The sequence below is a fragment of the Callithrix jacchus genome, chromosome 21 (genome assembly GCF_049354715.1).
Source record: "Callithrix jacchus isolate 240 chromosome 21, calJac240_pri, whole genome shotgun sequence".
Taxonomy (NCBI): Eukaryota; Metazoa; Chordata; class Mammalia; order Primates; family Cebidae; genus Callithrix; species Callithrix jacchus.
This window is the reverse complement of record NC_133522.1, coordinates 43,560,179-43,583,334: the sequence shown is the minus strand read 5'-3', so window position 1 is coordinate 43,583,334 and position 23,156 is coordinate 43,560,179. Positions and strand designations below refer to the sequence as shown.

The following is a 23,156-nucleotide window of genomic DNA, read 5'->3' as shown; positions in this document are numbered from 1 at the left end:
CATATACAGACTGTTGGTAACACAGATTCTTGCTCTTGAAGAAGGAAAATTCAAATATAGAATGGGAGAATTTGAAGAAGTATCTTGCAGTCTGAGATTTGATTTGGAGATATCTCATGATTTCTTAAAAAGTAAATGAAGGTTGCCTGGTGCCTGCAAGCAATTTTCTGAAGATGGTAGCCAATACCCCAGATTGGGGCAGAGAATAAACACAATTTGTATGAAAGATGAAATAAGAATGGACAGGCTTAGAAGGAAAGCTAGCAGAGAGTGGAAATGGTACACGGAAGACAGTGGCAATTTAAGTAGAACAAATGGTAGCCAGGTGTTCTAGAGAATTCCCTTGGCTATGATCATTCGTTTGCACTCCATTTTATTTTGTAAAATATGTTATCAATCTTTAGGTGTAAGACACTATAGAAGTTATAAAGATCAAAATTTATGGCTGGGAGTGGTGGCTCCCACCTGTAATCCTAGCACTTTGGAAGGCCAAGGAGGGTGGATCACCTGAGGTCAGAAGTTCAAGACCAGCCTGGCCAATATGGTGAAACCCCATCTCTACCAAAAATACAAAAATTAGCAGGGCATGGTTGGTGCACACTTCTAATCCCAGCTACTTGGGAGGCTGAGGCAGGAAAATCACTTGAACCCAGGAGGCAGAGGCTGTAGTGAGCCACAATTATGTAACTGTACTCCAGCGTGGGCAACAGAGTGAGACCCCATCTTAAATATAAAAATTAAAATAAATGAAGATCAAAATTAATGCATGGTCTCTGTCTTCAAAAATAGAAATAATAGTGTTGTGGTTGACAGCGTAGACTCTGGAGCCTGGCCTCCTAAATGAGAGCCCTCACCTGACTCTTACTGTACCTATTAGTCTGCCTAGGCTGGCACAATACATACCAGACTCAGTGGCTTTAACAAGAGAAATGTATTTCACAATTCTGGAGGCTGGAAGTCCAAGATCAAGGTGTCAACAGGGTTGGCTTCTGCTGAAGGCTCTCTGCCTGGCTTGTAGACAGCCACCTTCTTGCTGTCTCTTCACATGGCCTCTTCTGTGTGCATGTAGAAAGAGGGTGTACATGCTCTGATGTCTCTTCCTCTTCTTATAATGACACCCATTCCTATGATCTCATTTAACTTAAATGACCTCCTAAGGCCAGTTCTCCTAATATAGTCATCTTGAAGGTCAGGGCTTTGAATATGAATCTTGGGGCAGGCCATTCAATCCACAGCACTATGTGACCTAGCGAAGTTACTTAACCCTGCTTTGCCTTAGTTCGAATCGAGTTCATAGCATCCGTCTGAGAGGGCTGTTGCAGGGACTAGATGGTTGGCTCACATAAAGCATTCTGAGCCCAGCACACAGTAAACCCTCAATAAATCACATTTCTTACTTAATTCCGTACTTAATTTATGTATTTATCCATGACCTTGGTGAGAACAGAATTAGGAGTACACATGCAGGATCCTAGACATTTTTTTAATGCACACTTCCATTTGTTTTTGCATAGCTGGAGGTGACCCTCGCTGGCCCTCTAATATTTGGGTAACAGAAGAAACACAACTATTCATTGAAGGTATTTTTAACCTGAGCTCATCATTATTTAAATGTTCGGGAGTTGGCAAAACCTACTGAATTATAATCATGATTATATTATGCCAGAAATCACACTATCCTGCTTCTTTTTGACACTGGGCTTGGTTAATCACCAGCATCATTCTCCCACATGAAGAGCGACCCGGTGCTGACTTATAAGTGTACACACCTTATTACTGCACTAATTCAGCACGGTTATTATTGAGAATGGGCCCAGGCGTGAAGGAGAAAGGAAGCATCATCTATGTAGCCTGGTGTTTGAAATTAAACGGGAAAGTGGCTACGATCAGTTCTTCATTTTTGAATATTGGCAATCCAGATTCATTTTACAGTATTCAGAAGAGGCGAGAGTAGTTTGTATCCTTCCAGTTTTACTGGAATCTTATGCTCCAGGAGGTTCTGATGTATCGTCTACATACTGACTACACCTCTGGCTTTCCAGGGGTCTCTCTCATGAGGATGATTTTCATCAGATTGGTATTCTGCACACAAACTTCTCCCATCATAATTTGTCACAGAATCTAAAAATGGGGCTTTAGCTATTAAATCCCCATGTTGCAGGACCGACCCTGTGTTTGCTCAGTGTCCACTGCACATTCCCTAGCTATGTTTCAGTCTGCTTTCCTGGCTTCTAGGCAGGGTGAGCCTTGCAATCACCACCCCTCGCAGGCGCTCCCTTCCCCTCCAAGCCCTCCTTCTCCCATGGTCTTATAGGGAATGAAATGGCCACGCAAAAACAGGTTGTTTGCATCCATGTCCCTGTAAGTTTAACTCTTGGAAGAATAACTAGGCATCCAGACAGAGAAGCTCTCAGTGGAGAAATTATGAAATGAAATAATTGTTCAAAGCCACACACACACACACTCTCTCTCTCTCTCTCTCTCTCTCACACACACACACACACACCCATCTGGAGAAATAACTTAGGTCAGACAACACCGTGGAAGTCAACCACATAGGTGAGGGCGGATCTTCTTTACTCAGTTCTGATTCAAATGCCAGTCTCTTCTGGAAACATTCTCTCAGACACAGCCATAAATAATGTCTTATTAGCTACCTGGGTATCTGCAGCACTGTCAGACTGACACACAGAATCACCCATGACAGGGAGGCTGAGGCAGACAGATCAATTAAGCTTGGGAACTTGGGACCAGACTGGGCAACATGGCAAAACCCTGTCTGTAGACAAAATACAAAAATAGTCAGGTATGGTAGAACATGCCTGTAATCTCAGCTACTCAGGAGGCTGAAGTGGGAGGATCACCTAATCCCAGAGAGGTTAAGGCTACAGTGAGCCAAGTTCCTGCCACTGCACTACAGTCTGGGCAACAGAGTGAGACCCTGTCTCCAAAAATAAAATAATAGGCCGGGCATGGTGGCTCACACCTGTAATCCCAGCACTTTGAAAGGCTGACGCAGGCAGATCACCTGAGGTCAGGAATTCAAGACCAGCCTTCCCAACATGGTGAAACTCTTTCTCTACTAAAAATACAAAAATTAGCCAAGCATGGTGGCACATGCCTGTACTCCCAATTACTTGGGAGTCTGAGGTGGGAGGATTGCTTGAACCTGGGAGGCAGAGGTTGCAGTAAGCCAAGATCATACCACTGCACTCCAGCCTGGGCAACAGAGTAAGACTTCATCTCAAATAAATTAACTAATGAATCAATTAATAAAATAATATTATATAAAACACCTGAGCTAGAACATTACTAACCATTATATCTACTTCTGTATTCCTTCCTCACCCCAATATAACTACTTTTTTTTTTAACATTCCCTTTCTTTCTTTAAAAAAAAAATTGAAAAGTGATTTGGGTGAGTGTGGTGGCTCATGCCTATAATCCCAACACTTTGGGAGGCCAAGGTGGGAGGATCACTTGAGGCCAGGAGTTTAAGACCAGCCTGGCCAACATGGAGAAACCCCATCTCTACAAAAAATACAAAGATTAGCCAGGCGTGGTGGCGCAAGCCTGTAAACCCAGCTACTCAGGAGGCTGAGGCAAAGAACCACGTGAACCCAGGAGGAAGAAGCTGCAGTGAACCAAGGTTGTGCCACTTCACTCCAGCCTGGGTGACAGAGACTCTGTCTGAAAAAAAAAAATGATTTATATGTATTCCTAAATACTATATTATTCACTTATGCTTATTTTAACTTCATAAAAGTAGCATATTTTTATATTTCATGAAACTTGCTTTTTTGTTGAATATTATGTTTCTAAGATTCATCTATATTGTACCTTGCATGTGTAAATTACTTATTTTTACTTCTTAAAATTTGACTAGGTGAATACATACCATTGTTCATCAATGGACGGTTGGATTGTTTCCAATTTGTTAAAAATGATACTGCTGTCCTAGTTCATTGTGTTGCTATAAAGGAATACCTGAGGCTGGGTAATTTATAAAGAAAACTTCACTTGGCTCACAGTTCTGCAGGCTGTAGACGAAGCACGGCACCAGCCTCTGGTGAGGGCTTCAGGAAGTGTCCAGTCATGGCAGAAGGGGAAAAGGGAGCAGGTGCACAGAGCTCACATGGCAAGAGAGAAAGGAAGACAGAGATGAGAGGTAGGTGCCAGGCTCCTTTTAAACAATCAGTTCTCATGGGAAGTAACAGAACAAGAATTTACTCATTACTTTGAGCATGGCACCAAGCACCCCATGACCCAAACACCTCCCCTCAGGCCCCACTCCCAACATTGGGTATTAAATTTCAACCTGGGATTTGGAGAGGACAAATATCCAAAGTACATCAACTGCTGTAACATAGCCATACGTACTGCCTGTTGCACATGTCCATAGTTACTAAATATGTTCTGTGATCTAATAGAGTGAGTCCCTATGGTTTGTTCTTCTTCAGGAGTGTTTTGACTCTTGAGTCTTTGTACTTCCTTATGGTGTATTAATATGTTTGTCAAATCCATTTTTTAAAAAACTTTTTAAGAATATTTGGTTGGGGCCGGGCGCGGTGGCTCAAGCCTGTAATCCCAGCACTTTGGGAGGCCGAGGCGGGTGGATCACAAGGTCAACAGATCGAGACCATCCTGGTCAACATGGTGAAACCCCGTCTCTACTAAAATTACAAAAAATTAGCTGGGCATGGTGGTGCGTGCCTGTAATCCCAGCTGCTCGGGAGGCTGAGGCAGGAGAATTGCCTGAACCCAGGAGGCGGAGGTTGCGGTGAGCCGAGATCGCCCCATTGCACTCCAGCCTGGGTAACAAGAGCGAAACTCCGTCTCAAAAAAAAAAAAAAAAAAAAAGAATATTTGGTTGGAATTGCATTGAATCTATAAAGTAACTTGGAAAAAACTGACATCTTTAGGATGTTTAATCATCCTATCCATGAACATGATATATCCCTCCATTTATTTAAATCTTCCTTACTATCTCTCAAATTGAATAATTTATAAATTGTATAAAGGTTTTATATTTCTATTATTAGATTTATTTCTGTTTTTTCTTGTTGTTGTTGTTGCTAGAGGAAATGGTGAAGGGTTGTTGTTATGTCTTTTGTTTGTTGCTGATATATAAAAAAAAAAAATGTGGCTGGGCACGGTGGCTCACGCCTGTAATCCCAGCACTTTGGGAGGCCAAGGCAGGTGGATCACGAGGTCAAGAGATCGAGACCATCCTGGTCAACATGGTGAAACCCCGTCTCTACTAAAAATACAAAAAATTAGCTGGGCATGGTGGCAGGTGCCTGTAATCCCAGCTACTCAGGAGGCTGAGGCAGGAGAATTGCCTGAACCCAGGAGACGGAGGTTGCAGTGAGCCGAGATCGCACCATTGCACTCCAGCCTGGGTAACAAGAGCGAAACTCAGTCTCAAAAAAAAAAAAAAATGCATAAGTTTTCTGCATAGATTTTTCATTCTATCCACTTTGCTAAACATTCTTAGTAATCCTAACAGTAGTACTACTCTTGTGGATTTTCTAGGTACACAGTTATATTATCTGCAAATAATGCAAGTTTTCTTTATTTCTGATTCTAATTGTATTATTTCTTTGTTTTATCTTATTTATACTGGCAAAGGCCTTTGGTACAATGCTGAATATAAAAGGTGACGGCAAGCATTTACCGCATCTGTTTTCAAAATCACTGGTCCTGACTTAAAATTATCCTAACTTTTGATCATCGTCATCAAGAATAATGATTGTTTAGATTTTTAGTAAATACAGTTGGTCTCGTACTCAAAGTTCACTAAGAAGTTTCATCATAAGTGGGTGCTGAATTGTATCAAATGAATTCTATGCACATATTAAAGTGATCTTTCAATCTTTTAACATGATAAATGTTAACAGCATTCTAATGTTAAATAATATAATCAGCATTCTAATGTTAAACCACCCTTGCATTCTTTGGGATAAACCCAACTTGGTCATGGTGTATTTTTTTTTTTCTAAACTGTTGGATTTGGTTTGCTAATATTTTTTCTAGGATTCCTATAGGCACACAAGTGAATAATATGGCCTTGTGTTTTCCCTTTTTTTTTTTTCTTTCTTGTACTATATTTATGACTTTATTATCAAGATTATTTGCCTTATAGAACAAGTTAGGAAATAATTCTTCTATTTCCTGGGAGAGTTTATGTAAAATTATCATGATTTCTTCCTACAATATTTCACTGAACTCATCTGTAACATTGTCTGGGCTTTGTAATTTCATGGGAAGTTTTAAATCACTGACTCAATTTCATAATTGGTTATAAGATATCTCTGTTTTTTGTACTGGTAAGTTATGTGATTTAGAAAATGATCCATTTCATCTATATTTTTAAGTTATTTTAAAACCCTTTGTGTTTCCGGTCTCTGCCGTCCCTATGATTATGTACACCTTTGAGTTCCGGTCTCTGCCGTCCCTATGATTATGTACACCTTCGAGTTCCGGTCTCTGCCGTCCCTATGATTATGTACACCTTCGAGTTCCGGTCTCTGCCGTCCCTATGATTATGTACACCTTCGAGTTCCGGTCTCTGCCGTCCCTATGATTATGTACACCTTCGAGTTCCGGTCTCTGCCGTCCCTATGATTATGTACACCTTCGAGTTCCGGTCTCTGCCATCCCTATGATTATGTACACCTTTGAGTTCCCAATGCAGTCTATTTTTGCCTTCTATACCTTTTACTTGGCCAGGCTGATCAGAGATTTGTCTATTTTACTAGACTTTTCAAAAAACAACTTTTGACTTTATTGATCCTCATTTTGGTTGACTTGTTTTATATTTTATTAACTTATACAGTGATCTTTATTGCCTATTTCCCATGAATTAATTCTGTTGTTCATTTATTTATTTATTTTTTTTTTTGAGACGGAGTTTCACTCTTGTTACCCAGGCTGGAGTGCAATGGAGCGATCTTGGCTCACCGCAACCTCCGCCTCCTGGGTTCAGGCAATTCTCCTGCCTCAGCCTCCTGAGTAGCTGGGACTACAGGCACGCGCCACCATGCCCAGCTAATTTTTTGTATCTTTAGTAGAGACGGGGTTTCACCATGTTGACCAGGATGGTCTCGATCTCTTGACCTCATGATCCACCCGCCTCGGCCTCCCAAAGTGCTGGGATTACAGGCATGAGCCAGATTTTCTAATGTCTTAAGTTGAATATTCTAAACATTAATGTTCAGACTTTCTTCTTTTCTAATATATGCATTTAGGTGTATTTTTCTTACTTTCTCTATGCCCTTTAATTTTGATATTTAGAATTTCGATATTATTCAGTCCTAAGTATTACTGAATTTCCGTTATGGTTTCTTCTTTGGCATTTAGAGGTGTGGGCACATACCACAAAATGTAGCAATTTTTAAGTATATTTTTTCTTATTGTTTTCTTTCCTGTGCATGCAAAGCTCAGGATTATATCAGTTCATACACAGAATCTGGAAATCCTCTTCTCCAGTTCTCTCCTCTGTGAGATCCACCCCTCCTGCTGGTCGACCCCTACTTTCAGCTCCCAGGTCCCCTTTTCTGATACTTATTTCTCTAAAGCCAAGACTTGCCCAGCATTTCAGCCACCTGGGCTGCTGCATGGTTTTACACAGTTGGGGCCACTCTCAGGATAAAGCAGGGAGAGGAAGGAGGAAAATGCAGCCACAGACTCTGGTCCCTGGAATTCCCATTTCCCAATGCTCAGTCCACAAAGACAGGCTCACTCTCAGAATTTTTGGTGCCTGTGTCACCGCTGCACTGCAGAGCAGCTGAGGACAAAGGCTGCACTCAGAGCTGGTGGGGAAGTTCTCACACTCAACGGGGATTCCCACTCCTGTCTCTGACTCAGCAGCACCTTTTCCTGGTACTCTGGTTAGAAAGACAGGGTTTCTCTCGAAGATTTTCTTGCTGGCACTTGTTCTGCATTGGGGCCATGCTCAAGTTAAAGCCAAAAGATAAAAGAGGAAGGGAGAAAATGTGATCCCCGATTTATTCTTTAAGTTTTGGCTCCCCTCTCCAGTCACCCTGCTACTGTGAACTGTCTAGAGTCTTCAGATGGTTTCATTTTGTACATTGTCCAGAGGTCTCAGCTATGCTCGGTGGGAAGGAACAGCTGCGTTTACTCCCTCTTCACCAGCACTGAAAGGCCCACCATTTGCTTTTCATTGAACTCAGGTTTGATTCAAATTATGAATTTTGTACTTTCTCAGCACTGTGTTATATTTTAGCTGAGGGTCCTTCATATGCAGACAGACGTGACGCTCCCACTTTCTTTCCTAAAGATTCACAAGACATCTTTTTATTTAATATTAACAATACATTTCAGAAATGGCCAATGAACAATATTAAGCTGTTTCTGTATAATTCTGTATAGCTCTGTATAGGAACTATACAGAAAGAGCTTAATATTGTTCATTGGCCATGTCTTTCTACTTAGCCGTAAGTACTTATTGGGAACCCCCAATGTTGAAGCACCGTGCTAAATGCTAAGGACTGTGGAAATAAGACAAATAGACCCTCAAGGCATTCACAATTCAACAAGGAAAACAGACACATATGACTGCTGTAAAACACTCTGCATTCAGCATAAAGCAGCTGCCTAATATTTACTGTTGGTCCTAAACACTGACTGGCCGGCCACGCTCTGAATGAATGGACATGGGGCCACAGTATGATGTTCATGAGTCCCTGGTGATCTTGCCTTTGTAAGCCTCTTGCTCCATTATCAAAAATCGTTAAGCTATATATTACAACTGTATTGGTATAAAAATGAATATATTAACATTGTTTCCATCTGAAAGTTTTTTTCTGATTTTAAAAGAGTTAAAACATTTTCATGGGGCTCTAAAAGTATCATAGGCTGTAGACAGCATGCCTTTTTGTCTAATGGAGAAGTCAGCCCTGGATTAATGACTGAATGAATGTTTCCATTTCCTGAGAATTTTTATAAGAGAGTTCTTTGGCCTCGAAAAAAATACACATGTCATTTCTCATATCTTATGCCACACGTGTTGCCTAGTTTCATTTTCCAAGGAGGTGGCTAGACTTTTCCTCATTCTGCCATTTCGTATTTAAAAGAAAGTTACTTCTGACTCCAGGGCTGCTGGTAGCTCACATGGTGCTTTTGTGCAAATTACAAAAAGGCTTCTCATCTTTAAGAAGGGGGAAAAGTGGCCAGTCGCGGTGACTCACGCCTGTAACCACGCCAGCATTTTGAGAGGCCAAGGCAGGCAAACTGCCTGAGCTCAGGAGTTCTCAACCAGCCTGGGCAACGCGACTAAATCCCTTCTGTGTAAATCTTCTACTAACATACCAAAAAAAATTAAAAAAAATAGGTGTGGCAGCGTGTGCCTCTAGTCCCAGCTACTCAGGAGGCTGAGGAAGAAGAATTGCTTGAACCCGAGAGGCAGAGGTTGCAGTGAGCCAAGACTGCACCACTGCACTATATATAGCCTGGGCGACAGAGGGAGACTCCATCTCAAAAAAAAGAAGGGGGAAAACTTTTAAAGTAGTTATGACTGCATAATCTGAGCAACTATGACCACTGGGCTTAAGAAAAGTGCAAACCCAGGTGGTGGGTAACCCTTCCAGCCTCATTCATGGCCTGTGTGTTAATGGCAGGTGGAAGGGTAACTGATCTGTGGCCTCTAGCTTAAAAGCAGCCTAAGTGTAGTTCCTTATGTGGAATTTCATTCCAAGTCTGTGGCCAAAGAGCTCAAATCCCATTAGGACCCAGACTACCCCTCCAAGAGCAGTAGGAGGCCAGAGTCATGACTTCAAGGTTCTCCCAGGGGAAAGAGTGAACAAGACATAGCCACACACACCTGAGCACTTGTGTGCATTTGCACATTTGATTTCCTTTGTGTGTGCATGACCAAGCAGGTAAATGTGGCTTGATGTGAGCCAGGACTCTCTCACTGTTCTCCAGGACTCCACTGAGAGGCCTGGAATCTCCACGGCACATTAGCACGTGTCTACAACGTGAATGATACCCACTAAGTTCTGGCATCGTATGCAGGTCAGTCTCAACAGCCGCGTGCAGTGCTCCTTCCCGCTCAGGGTCTCCTCGGCCACGGAGAGCCCATGCTCACGTATGCTAAAACCTCCATTCTTCTCTCTGCAGGGATGACGTGCCAGGCTCGAAGCTCCTACATCACCAGTGAGATCCTGTGGGGTTACCGCTTCACACCTGTCCTGACACTGGAGGATGGGTTCTACGAAGTTGACTACAACAGCTTCCATGAGACCTATGAGACCAGCACCCCATCCCTTAGTGCCAAAGAGCTGGCCGAGTTAGCCAGCAGGGCGGAGCTGCCCCTGAGTTGGTCTGTATCCAGCAAACTCAACCAGCATGCAGAACTGGAGACGGAAGAGGAAGAAAAGAACCTCGAAGAGCAAACGGAAAGAAATGGTGATGTGGCAAACCTGGAGAACGAGTCCAAAGTCTAGCGCCCCGGCTGCGCAGCCCCTTCTCTCCCCTGACACCATCTTTCCCTGTCTCTCATCCTCTTTCTTTTCTGTCTCTCTTGCTTTGTTCTTTATTTGTTCATATTTAGTTTTTACATTACCAGAAAACAAATCTTCAAGGTGTAAAATATCTACCTGCCCTCTCTCAGTTATTTAGATTGCCAAGGTAGACGTGGATTTGGTGAAAAGTGCAAAGTGCCCTCATTTGTGGCTCAAGCCTGGTCTCCTCCCAAAATACTACACATCCAACTCCTGGGGATTTCAGTTGCTTACCTGCATGTGTTGTACAATACCAGATCACTCAAAAGGGTGTGTCAGAGATTTTACCTGGGATATGACAAGTAAGGATTCCGGTGCCTATTTATTCATTCAGTGAGACACAGAGTGGAGCCCTCAGTTTTATAGATCCCAATTCATTTCATCTACCACAGGGTGAGGTGCTTGCCCCGTGTGGGCGTGGCAGTTACAGGGCCCAGGTGAGCTGAAGATAAACCACTGTACATATACATGCCTTATGTAATTATTTTCTTTTTTCAGTTAGTAATAAAACCCAGCATGTACAAAAGTACCGTAGAACAGAACTTCTAAATACTGTACATAGATGTATCACTAATGTAGGTTTAGATATATAACTTTAGAAATAAGAAGCAAAAAAAAAAAAAAAAAGGAAGAAAGATTCCTAACATCAGTAGACATTTCTGTTTTGATGTCAGTGTTTTCTGGGTTATTTTGATCCCATTGACGGCTGGCCCTTCCGTGCATGGCCTTTGTTTGTATCTCAGACTGGCAGCCGTTAGGGCACCTCACTGTTCCCACACTGATCCTTTCACTGAATCTAATAAGCCATAGGTCTGGGGGAAATTGAGAGGTCTGGTAGATGGCAAAACCCACCACCACTAAGCTGATATACTGTGTAGTGTTACAAAACAAATGTCTTTTTCTTTTTTTTTTAAGACAACAAGGGCCTCACTAACTGGCCTGGAGCAGGGAGAGTACCAGGAAGGGGACATTCTCTCCCGTGAGACCAAGGGTATGTTTTTACTTTTCACATGCGCTCTCACCCTTTGTCGTACAATAATTTAGAAACTTTTCTGAAAAATCATGGATTCTCCAGCTGTAGTTTCTCTACAGACTGTTCCAATGAGACATGGGAAGTTAGCAGAAGATGGTTTGGGTCTAAAGCCATGAAGCTCATGAAGGCCCTTAGTGAGTGACATGCATTAAAATCACTGACCTCTCACACGTTTTTGACTCCATCTGGTGTTCTGAGGATGATATCTCACCTGTCCCTGGGGCTTATCCATCAACATTTCTTGCATCGTGATCTTTTTTTTTTTTAATTTTTTTATTATTTTAAAATGACCAGAGTGCAGTATGCAAAGATTAGATCGACAATCTTGCTGATTGTCTAAGAAATGCCTCTAGAGAATGCACAGGTTAGAAATCAGATCCAAAGTGTCTCTCAATCAAAAGAAAACAAACACAAAACTACAGCTTAATTCATTTTAATCTGCCAAAAGGGAGGAAGGGAGGAAGGGAGGAAGGGAGGAAGGGAGGAAGGGAGGAAGGAAGGAAGGAAGGAAGGAAGGAAGGAAGGAAGGAAGGAAGGAAGGAAGGAAGGAAGGAAGGAAGGGAGGAAAGGAGGGAGGGAGGGAGGAGGGAAGGAAGGAGGGAGGGAGGGAGGGAGGGAGGGAGGGAGGGAGGGAGGGAGGGAGGGAAGGGTATTTGTACTGGAAATCTAAATTTTAAAATGAAAAAATAAGAGAAAGAATCTTCTATGAAGCCTCCGGGCAGGTGGAGATTTTGCACTGTAACAGATCTTTCACATTAATTCTGCATTTATAAGCTGTTTGTTCTTTAACACAGTTGCCCATCATAAATATGCATTGAATGGATCCAAGTTTATTTTCAGCTCCTACAGCTGTGCTCAGTTTGAGGCTCTGCACCATGGAGGTTAAAGAGATCAAACTAGCTGTCCGTCTTTGTTTCCCTTGCCTTCCCTGACCCGAATGCACAGGTCTTTGCTGTAGCCTGGGGACCTTGTCTACTAAATAAGAAGTCCCAGGGTAAGGAAAGCGGGTCCTAAATAGAACTTTGGGGTCTCCCTTCTCCCGTCTCAGAGACCTTGGATTAGGACAACTGCCTGTTGGCACTGACTTTAAGGAAAACAAAACTGTTGGCCATAGCCCCTTCCTGTTTGCCAGCATTTCCTTTTTTTGCATTGAATCTCTGTTGAATCTTTTCTTTATTTCACACACTCTAAGAAGGAGGTGGTGGTCCAGCAGGAGGAAGCTCGATCTCCCCTCGAGGCTGCGGGGACGTACCTTGGCCTGACCTCGCTGCAGCCTTACCAAGGGCACTCTTGGCTTGGGGAGCTCCCCTGCAGCCTTGCCAGGGTTGCAGGGCAGGCCATGGGTGGCACAAAGCAAGATGGAGTAAGGGCTGCAAAATGTCTTCTAATTTAGCTCTTGAAGATTCACCGGGCCTTTTTAATTCCACTGCTGAGGTTTAAAGGACAGCACGCATCCTGGTGTCTGGTTGGAAGAGCAGCTCAGGGTCTGATCCCTCCTTGCCTGCCCTTTAGCACAACTGAACGAAGAGCCTTGACACATTGGCCACATACACACGTCAGTTCTGTGTCTGTGACGGGCACCCGGATGTGAGGTCTCTCCCTGTTTCTCACTGTCTTTGGTGTCGATGTAGTTGGAGACAGAACTTGAACCAAATCTCGTTTTTGTAATGTGAGCCTCTGAATCTTTAAATGAGGATGCTCCTGAAGAACCTTTTACTAGAACGTCCCTACCAAACATGTCTATTTTTCTACAGTTGTTGATAACACGGTTTAACGGTGTATTTTGTGTCAACTGTTAAAATTCGGAACTGAAAGTTCATTGAGACTGATTTTCTAAGCAGCAAGTCATGAGTGAATGGTGTTTTCCATTAAGACAGTTCAACAAACTGACCCCACAATTTCCACTCATTCTATTCCACAATATCCAGTCCTCGTCCCCTCAGTCACTCCATTAGCAAACCGTGCTATGAGAAGTTTTTCAAAGTCTCTTTTAATGCAACAGTATCCGTCACTAATGAAGATCACTCTCAACGTGATACTTTGGTCTGTTTGGTTAACATATTTTAGTCACTTTTCCACGGAGCATGGTGGGATCCATGAGCCAGATAAGAATTTGGAGTTTAAGGGTGATGGTGTGCCACAGATGACCCCGGTCTGACAGAACAAAGTGCTCTGGAATGGAAGGGCAGGTTCAGCTGCAAGCATGACCCCCACTAAGGCTGCTGAGTTCCTCGAACTCTCACCTCCATCCACCCCAACATGCTCTCCGACTGAAAGAGCACCCATTCATTTATAGATCAACTTTATGGAACCAATAAAGTAATTTATGTCTTAGCTGTCCCCTGGGTAAGCTATACTCTTTTGCATTAACAGCAAATGTCAACCTTTTTGTTCCTTCAAACGTGGCATTCCAGCCTGGCTCTTCCAACATTTATTGCCTCCATGTTCATGAGGCAGAACTCTCTTCCTGACTCCCTTCCTCCGTCTACCCCTATCCTTTGCTTGTTCCCTAGTTCCGCAGTTCCAGTTCTGCTTCAGTTCAGTACCTTATGTTCTCAGGGCTCAGGAATCCAGCTACAAATGTCAGCCTATTCCTTAAGCACAGTTTTCTCTTGCAGGTTTAACCAAGCTAGGGCTCTGAAATGTCTGTTTTTCACTGCACTCTAATTTAAAAATTATTCATGACTTCATTTAATAGTGTCAATTTTGAATTCACCAGAGCAACATTCTTAGGCTTTTCATCCCTACGTTTTCTTATATTTAAGGTTTCTTACTTTTTTTTCCCTTTACTTTTTTATTTAGATTTAAGCCAGTGTCTTTGTGATATTTAGATGGGAACTGGTGGACAGAGAAAGGGGGCATAAGAACACTGTTAGAAAACTACCTGAACTCACCAGAAGAAGGGGAAATCATTCGATTTGCTGAGAGAATACAATTAAAATGCTCATCATAAGTCATTTCCAAAGCAGTTTGCTAGTGGTCTGGCTACTCGTCAGTCTTTCTTTCCTTGACTGGGTGATACTCTGTATGACTTAGAAATGTCAGGAAGGTCGCTGAAAATTGAATCTCCTATATATATGGTAAACATTATCTTTCAGGATGATTTCCTTTCAATGGATGGCTTCAACATTGAAAAACACAGGTAACATATACACAATAGATGATTCATTGATATTACGTGACAATACACTAAAATACATTATCTTGTTTCTAAACTTTATGGCCAACCTTTATTTAAGAAAATGTCAGCCTCTAATTTAAAACACTCAAAGCACACCTCTTCCTAGTATTTCTGCCTTTAATGTCTTGAGTGATTTAGATGCAGAGTGTCCTCTAGAAGTCAACATTCTGTCAGAAGGCTGCTAAGAGATTTAGATAAAGCACAGAATGTACAATAATCACAAACAGTATTTTACCCAATGTGATGTGGTGTTTGAGAGCATGAAGAGCACTTGTGCAAATGGTCTTATGTCATTCTAATTCACCATGAGAAGTTGAGTGTTATAATTTACATTTTATAGAAGGAAAACTAGGGTTTGGGCGAACTGGCCAAGTTTACAAGGCCCGTGAATCATATCTCCTGGTCTCAAATCCAGGTCACAAGGCCCTAAGCTGCGGGCTGTTTTTACTATGAAAAATTTTGGCAAACGTAATCTGCTAAAAAAACAAAAAAGAAAAAAATCTGGCCTGCTGCCTGTTACTCTACCACTTGTGAGCTTAAAGGGATTTTTACGTTTTTTAATTATTGGGGGAAAAAAAGAAAACAAGAATATTTTGTGACATGTGAAAATCATCCTAAATTCACATTTTGGTGTCCACAAATAAAGTTTTATTGAAACACAGTCACAGCCATTTGTCTGTGTATTGCCTATGGCTGCTTCCACTTGCATTAGCAGAGCTGAGTAATTACAACAGAGACTGTGTGGCCAGCAAAGATTAAAATATTTACTCTCTGGCCCTGTATAGGAAAAGTTTGCCAACCCCGTACTGTACTGTTAAGTACTATTGGTACTATTAAATACTAGTAATTGCACCATTAATAATAGTATGTAATAGTATTACTAAGTACTATGAAATATTGTACTGTACTCTTAAGAGATTCCTAGGCAATATGAAAGAATGACTTTCTTTTCTAGTATAAATCTATTGAAATCACTCATAAGTCTGTTCCAAAAGAAACATAATCCATTTTTTTTTCTTTTTGTCAAAGGGACAACTGCTTCACAAGACAGAGAACACAGTCATTCAGTTAGGGTCTCAAAGGAAGAATCCTTCCTTTTTCATAGCTATTCCTCCAGAGTGGCAAAGAGAGTCAGCTGCCAGCCAGAATCCAGTGGTCAACTCAGAAAGTGGGTACGGTAAAATTACTCATTAATGAACAATAGAGAAATGGGCATTCCCAGCCCAGCAACTGACACTGCTTCTGTGGCACCCACAGGCGCTGGATGATGTACATAGCTCAGGCCGTGGGTCTCTGCTCAGGGAAGCAGCCCAGACCCTCCCTGCTCCCCCACGTGGTTCTCATGGAGGAGAGCTAAACAGGTGGCCCAGGTATCTCCCTCTGTTTTCTTGCTAGTTTTCTCTAGCGTACAATTTACGACTGATCAAGGTGATGAACGTGAACCTGGAGCCACCACTCATGTTTAACTGTGCTAGTTCCGGCTCTCTCTAGCCACTAAGCTAGAAGTTTAATGTGCAATTAAAGAACTAAATGCTTCTTTTGGAAAAGCAAAAGATCCTTTGAAAAGAGCTCAGGGGGATGTGGAAGTACGGTAAAGGGTTGTTGGATTTCTTGCACTGAGTCTGAAGCAAAGACAAAGATTGGTCATTACTGACATAATAGATGGAAAAAATCCAGACCTTGGGGTTTTGAGATAAGTCAATATGAAATGACATTCTTTGGTTCACTAAGCTGAACTCCCTTGTCTTCCAAAGAAGCATTTCTAGATGTAGTTAGCCAAGCTAGGTTCCCTATCTTTTTAGTTCTATGGAAAAACATATCAAGTTCTCTTATGAGTACTTTCTTGGAAATTAGATGAGAAAGAAAAAAATGTAACAGTGTAACAAATCATTGCGATGTTGTTGTATTGTCCACAGATAAAGGATGGATTTGATCCTGTGTCTAAGTAGGGAATGGTAGCTACGGAACAGTATAGCAACTAAGTGGGAGGAAACATCTCAAGTTCAACACCATAAAACTTAAATAAATGTAAAAGGAGTCAAACTTTTACTTGGCCTCGTTGCCTTGGTAAAAGAAAGCTTCATGTATCCACCTAATTCAATAAGAGAGCCGTAGCAAAAGAAAGGCAAAATACTTTTAGGGCACACAAAAATACTTCACTGGGGTGGTCAACATGATTAAGTGATAGAGATTAGATCTATCACTGATGAAAATTGTATTTATAGAGTTATTTTTTAGACACTATACCCCTAGATGCAAATCCTAACATGCACTATGGTTGGCCAGAGAACTGTGACCACATAGTAAACAGATCTTGATTTCAGAGAATGAACGTTCCTACTGACATTGTGTAATTGCCCATTTCAAGATTAAGGCTCAGTGCCCATTGTATTAACACCGATCATCAATACTGTGATATCAATTAAGCCAATCTTTATAAGAATATGAAGGGCTGTTTTCCTCAGGCAATGTAAATATCTGCTACCAACAAGCACTAGTGAAATAAACATGATCATCATCGTTTCTGAAATTCTGATCGAAATCACAAATCATTCATGCAGAAGGGCAAGGTCTTCCAGGAGCCTAGGAGCAGACTTTTGGCTACAAAGAGCCTAGCCCAGTTTCATGGCTTATGGAGTGTGTCAGGGTTGGGTCTTACCACTAAACCAACTAGTAGAACTGGATCAACCGGAGTGCAGAGAGCTGAGTTTCGGTCAGCCGTGCATTACCCAACCCTCTGGGTCTTTAGCCAGTCATCTTCTAGAAAGGGAAGGAGCACTGTCCTCAGATCCGGCCATCATGGGCATTGCCCTGGCATCATCTCTCAGCATTCCTGCCTGAGGGAGTGGGTATGAGCAATACCCTCCCATGGCTCAGACTTGGGCAGAACAAAAACCTCAGCCATGCCCAACCACTGAGGTCTCTCTCAGGGATCTTCTCTCTGCAGGGTCTGGCTCTTGCCCATGTGGACAATGACTCCCGAGAAGTATCTTCCAGGGACCCTTTGTCTTTCAAGCTTACCTTGCCCCACATCCTTTACTCCATAGAGCACCTCCCTGGGTCAGGCATGATGACTGAATTAAGACTTTTTTTTAGTTGCATTTTAGGTTTTGGGGTACGTGTGAAGAACATGCAAGATTGTTGCATAGGTACACACAAGGCAGTGTGATTTGCTGCCTTCCTCCCCATCACCTGTATCTGGCATTTCTCCCCATGCTATCTCTCCTCAACCCCCCACCCCCCACTGTCCATCCCCTATTTCCCCCCAACAGACCACAGTGTGTGATGCTCCCCTCCCTGTGTCCATGTGTTCTCATTGTTCAACACCCAAATTAAGACTTTTAGAGTCCACCAAGCACAGGGGTGCCCCACCAAGCACAGGGGTGCCCCTCCCATATGAAAATCCAAGTAAAATAACACTAAAGCATGAATGGAGTCAGAGTAAGGAATCCCCAAATGCTCTGATTTCCTCATGGTGAAGATCTCAGTGCTTTTCTTTTTCATGACATATCTGATTCTCTTTTCTCTAGAAAGTCTCACTTTTTGGTATCACGATGCCATGGGCACAGACTCGGTCATCAGGCCAACGGCAGCACTCTCTCTGAACAGGCTGACCTGGTCCCTCTTTTTGAGTAAGACTGAGAGTTTGGTTTGTTTAAAGCCACCCCAAAACCAATAGAATCTCACCCTGGTCAAGAAACCTCAAAAGGCTGGGGCACGGTGGCTCACACCGGTAATCCCAGCACTTTGGGAGGCCAACGTGGTGGATCACCTGAGGCCAGGAGTTTGAGATCAGCCTGGCCAACATGGTGAAACCCTGCCTCTACTAAAAATACAAAAAGTTAACTAGGCATGGTAGTGCATGCCTGTAGTCACAGCTACTCTCGAGGCTGAGGCACAAGAATCGCTTAAGCCTGGCAGGTGGAGGCTGCAGTGAGCCAAGATCACACCACTGCACTCCAGCCTGGGCATCAGTGCGAGACTCAGTCTTAAAAAAAAAAAAGAAAGAAAGAAAGAAATCGCACATCTCCACCTCTATCAGGGTCACCAGATGAAGACAGCAATGTCGAGTCTTGTTTTTATCCGCAAGGAACTCCTCTGCATTGTAGCACTTACAGACACAACTTATGCCGTCTCTTGGTGCCCACACAGCTTTCAGATGATGGCAGATTATCAACCAACCATTCCGCCCCCAGGTGCTCTCTCTTTTCTCCCTCATCTCACCATGAAAACTTCATTTTGCCTGGCACCCCCATTGGAGGGTTAATTTCATTTTTGAGCATCTACAATCCAGCAACCTATTATTGGGGTTAGTCCTATTCCTTATCACTTAATGGTCACCACCAGTTTTAACTGAGTGTGTATGTAAAAGAGTCTAACTGCCTGAGACCAAAAAATGTATATTTTGCTCCTGCTTCATAGTCACCCAGAGAGCCTATGAGTGATGGTTGGTCATACACATGGTCTCAGCCCAGTCACTGACGAAAGCAGCATAAAGTTAGGTCTTGTGCTGAAAAGACAGCTGGACTTGCCCATGGGATCTTCCTCTCCTTTGTAGCATGTGACCAGGTGCCTAGCTTGCCAAGGAAGCTGCTGAACATCGTTATTCAGCCCAGTGCTTCCTTGTCTAAAACAAGAGCCACACAGTGACAACAGTGAACTCACAAGTGCACAGGATTCCAAAACAATGACCACCGCCCCTACCCCGCCAAGTATCCCACTGTGTTGGCAAAATGCCCTTTCCTTTCCCACTGTACAGACTGTGCTCTGGGGGAACTCCCAACACTCATGGATGTCTGGTTACCCAAGATGTGCTTGGTTGCCATGGTAACCCCCAGCTTCTCCGTGTGGACCATTCTTCTACAGGCTTGAGGAGACCACAGGGCAGAGGCTCCCTAGGGCTGCTCCACCTGCAGACAGCCTTAGGAGAAGCCAAGATAACGCAGAGTAGGACCCAGCACACAGGTGCTCCCTCCACATGCCAGGTCTGGGGTGTTCCCATCCTTTCTTCCTAAGATGGGATGCAATTAGGTGGCCGCATTGCTTTTAAAAAGGTTCTTCTTCAAGCCTTCATCCTGATATCACACACATGCCCACACTCAAATCACATTTGCCTTTTAAAAAATTCAAAATTAATTTTGTATTATCCCATGTAACAGATGTTCAAAGAGTTGCCATTTTCTTACCATTAAGTAAATTCTGCCTAGAAGATTAAGATTGGTCCAAAACAGTGAGTGTTTTAATAAACCCAAATACAAACAAAAGCAATTTTAAAATTTACTTCTGGATCCTTTCAGAAAACCTGATTTCAAATCAGAAATACTCATTTTTGCCCCCAGAGCAAAGTTCCAGAATACTATTCCTTTTTTTTTTTTTTTTTTTTAATTTTTATTGGATTTTAGGTTTTGGGGTACATGAGCAGAGCATGCAAGACAGTTGCGTAGGTACACACATGGCAGTGTGCTTTGCTTTTCTTCTCCCCTTCACCCACATTTGGCATTTCTCCCCAGGCTATCCCTCCCCACCTCCCCCTCCCACTGGCCCTCCCCTTTTCCCCCCAATAGACCCCAGTGTTTAGTACTCCCCTTTCTGTGTCCATGTGTTCTCATTTTTCATCACCCGCCTATGAGTGAGAATATGCGGTATTTCATTTTCTGTTCTTGTGTCAGTTTGCTGAGGATGACGTTCTCCAGATTCATCCATGTCCCTACAAACGACACTAACTCATCATTTCTGATTGCTGCATAATATTCCATGGTGTATATGTGCCACATTTTTCCAATCCAGTCTATTATCAATGGGCATTTGGGTTGATTCCAGGTCTTTGCTATTGTAAACAGTGCTGCAATGAACATTCGTGTACTATTCCTTTAACTTGCCATTTTCCATCTGGCTTTGAACTTGAGAATCAAATCCTCAATATTGGCACACAAGGTAACGTGGAATTTGCCACTGAAGCTTTCACAGCTCAATTTATCTGGCCCCATGGACCAGGCAGGAATTAAACTCTGCTAACCAGTAACAATTCTGCAGCCACAGTACTGGACACACACCCTGGAGAAACTGTGGACATGATAGTGCTTAAGATGCTGGGAATGTCAATCAAGGGCCTGATTTTAGAAAGAGAAATCCCTGAGCCATGCCCACACCGTGGGAGTCAAGCCTAACCAAATCCCAAGGTCTGCAGTTTACCCGGCCAGCTTGCTGTGTCTTATGGGCATTAGAGGGTAGATGAGAACTTTCCACGATCTGGACACCTGCACTGGAAGACTTTCTTCTGTGTATTTTCTAATTCGGTGACAACAGGCATCAACAAGACATGTTATCAGATGGTTCCTCCCCGTGTGCACCTTCATAGAGATTTTTCTCTTTTTTTTCTTAAAGAATGAGGATGCCTCTGAATGTTACTCTATACAACAGTCATGTCCCCAGTCTTTCATAACTAACACAGTAACAATACAAGCACCCTATTCCCACATCACACACACATATACATGCATATACACAGGTACATGCATTCACACACACATATACACACACACATGCATACACACAGACACATGCATACACAAACACATACACAGACACATGCATATGTACACAGAGACACATGTATACACACAGATACACATAGAGGCACATACATATGCATACAGACACATGCATATACACACGCATACACACACACACACACACACCCAGAGACACATGCATACACACATAGATACACAAGCATACACACACAGACACAGACACACATAGATACACAGACACACACACACAGGAAGATACACACATACACATTTATCCTTCCCAGTCAAGTATGAGTAGTGCCACGTAAGTAAATTTCCAGAAATCAAAAGCTTAAAATTGGCTTCCTCCCTGCTTGCACTGTGGCATTATTTTTTAAATGTACCGTACACTTCCCTGAACCCACAGGCAATAGGCTTTCTTTATTTGGTACCCTGGACTCAGACGACCAGGTTTTGCCCCTAGATGAGCAATGTAGTAGCTTCCTCCACCCCTTTTTTAAAAAATGATAAAGTTTATTTTTAGAGCAGCATTAGGTTCACGGCAAAATAGAGCATAAAGTACAGAGAGTTCTCATTTACCCCCATCCCACGCATGCACGGCCGCCCCCATGAGTGATATGCCAAACCACAGTGGTACATCTGTGGAAATGGATGCATCTGCACTGAGACATTACTATCACCCCAGAGTCCACTGTTTCAATGTTGTGGTACATTGTATGGATTTGGGCAAATATATAAAGGCATGGATCCACCATTATAGAATCATACAGGGTAGTCCCACTGCCCTAAAAATCCTCTGTGCTCTCCCAACTCATCCTGCGTCCTCCCAACCCCAGCAACCACTGATCTTTTTACCACCTCCACAGCTTTGCCTTTTCCAGAATGGCATATAATTGGAGTCATACAGTATGTAGCCTTATCAGATTGGCTTATTTTACTTAGTAATATGCATTTAAGTTTCCCTCATATCTTTTTATGGCTTGAGAGCTCACTTCTTTTAGCACCAAACACTATTTCATTTTCTGGATGTACCACTATTTATCCATTCGCCTACTGAAGGACACCTTGGTTGCTTCCAAGTTTTGTCGATTATGAATAAAGCCACTATAAATATCTGTATGCAGGTTTTTGTGAAGACCTAAGTTTTCAATTCATTTGGGTAAATATGATCTGTTAAGACTACAGTTAGTCTCCCAAGACACTGCCAAACTGTCTTCCCAAGTGGCTGGACCGTTTTGCATTCCACTAACAAGGAACAAGAATGCCTGTTGCCAGCATTTAGTGTTGTCAATGTTTTCCATTTTGGCCATTCTAAAGGATGTACAGTGGTATTTCATTGTTGTTTTAATTTGCAATTCCCTAGCGACATATGATTTGGGACATATTTTCATATGCTTACTTTCCATTTGTACCTCTTCTTTGGTCAGGTGTCTGTTCAGGTCTTTTGGGCATATGTTAAATCAGGTTGTTTTCTTATTGTTGATTTTTTGCAGTTCTTTGTAAATTTTAGATAATAACTCTTTATCAGATGTGTCTTCTGTAAATATTTTCCCCCAGTCTGTGGCTTGTCTTCTCATTCTCTTGGCATTGTCTTTTTCAGAGCAGAAGTTTTTAATGTCACCAACATCCAGCTTTTCAATAACCTCTTTCACAGACTGTCTTTGGTGTTCTGTCTCAAAAATCTGCTCCATATCCAAGGTCATCTAAGTCTTCTCCTTCTAGGAATTTCATAGTTTTGCATTTTACATTAGATCTGTGGTCAATTTTGAGTTAATGTTTGTGAAAGGTGTAAGATCTGTATTTACACTTTTTTTTTTTTTTTTTTGCCTGTGGATCTGCAGCTGTTCCAACACCAGTTTTTGAAAAGACCCTGTTTGCTCCAC

At 42.5% G+C, this 23,156-nt stretch overlaps 1 protein-coding gene across 1 annotated transcript in view; it reads left to right on the top strand.

Moving 5' to 3' along the window:
• The window catches only part of KCNJ6 (potassium inwardly rectifying channel subfamily J member 6), a 307,645-nt gene that overhangs the window by 277,011 nt on the left and 7,478 nt on the right, over nucleotides 1-23,156 (top strand). The window contains exon 4 of the mRNA XM_002761414.6: nucleotides 10,144-10,431. Coding sequence (XP_002761460.2) covers nucleotides 10,144-10,431 — 288 coding nt within the window. The remainder of the gene's footprint in view (nucleotides 1-10,143; nucleotides 10,432-23,156) is intronic.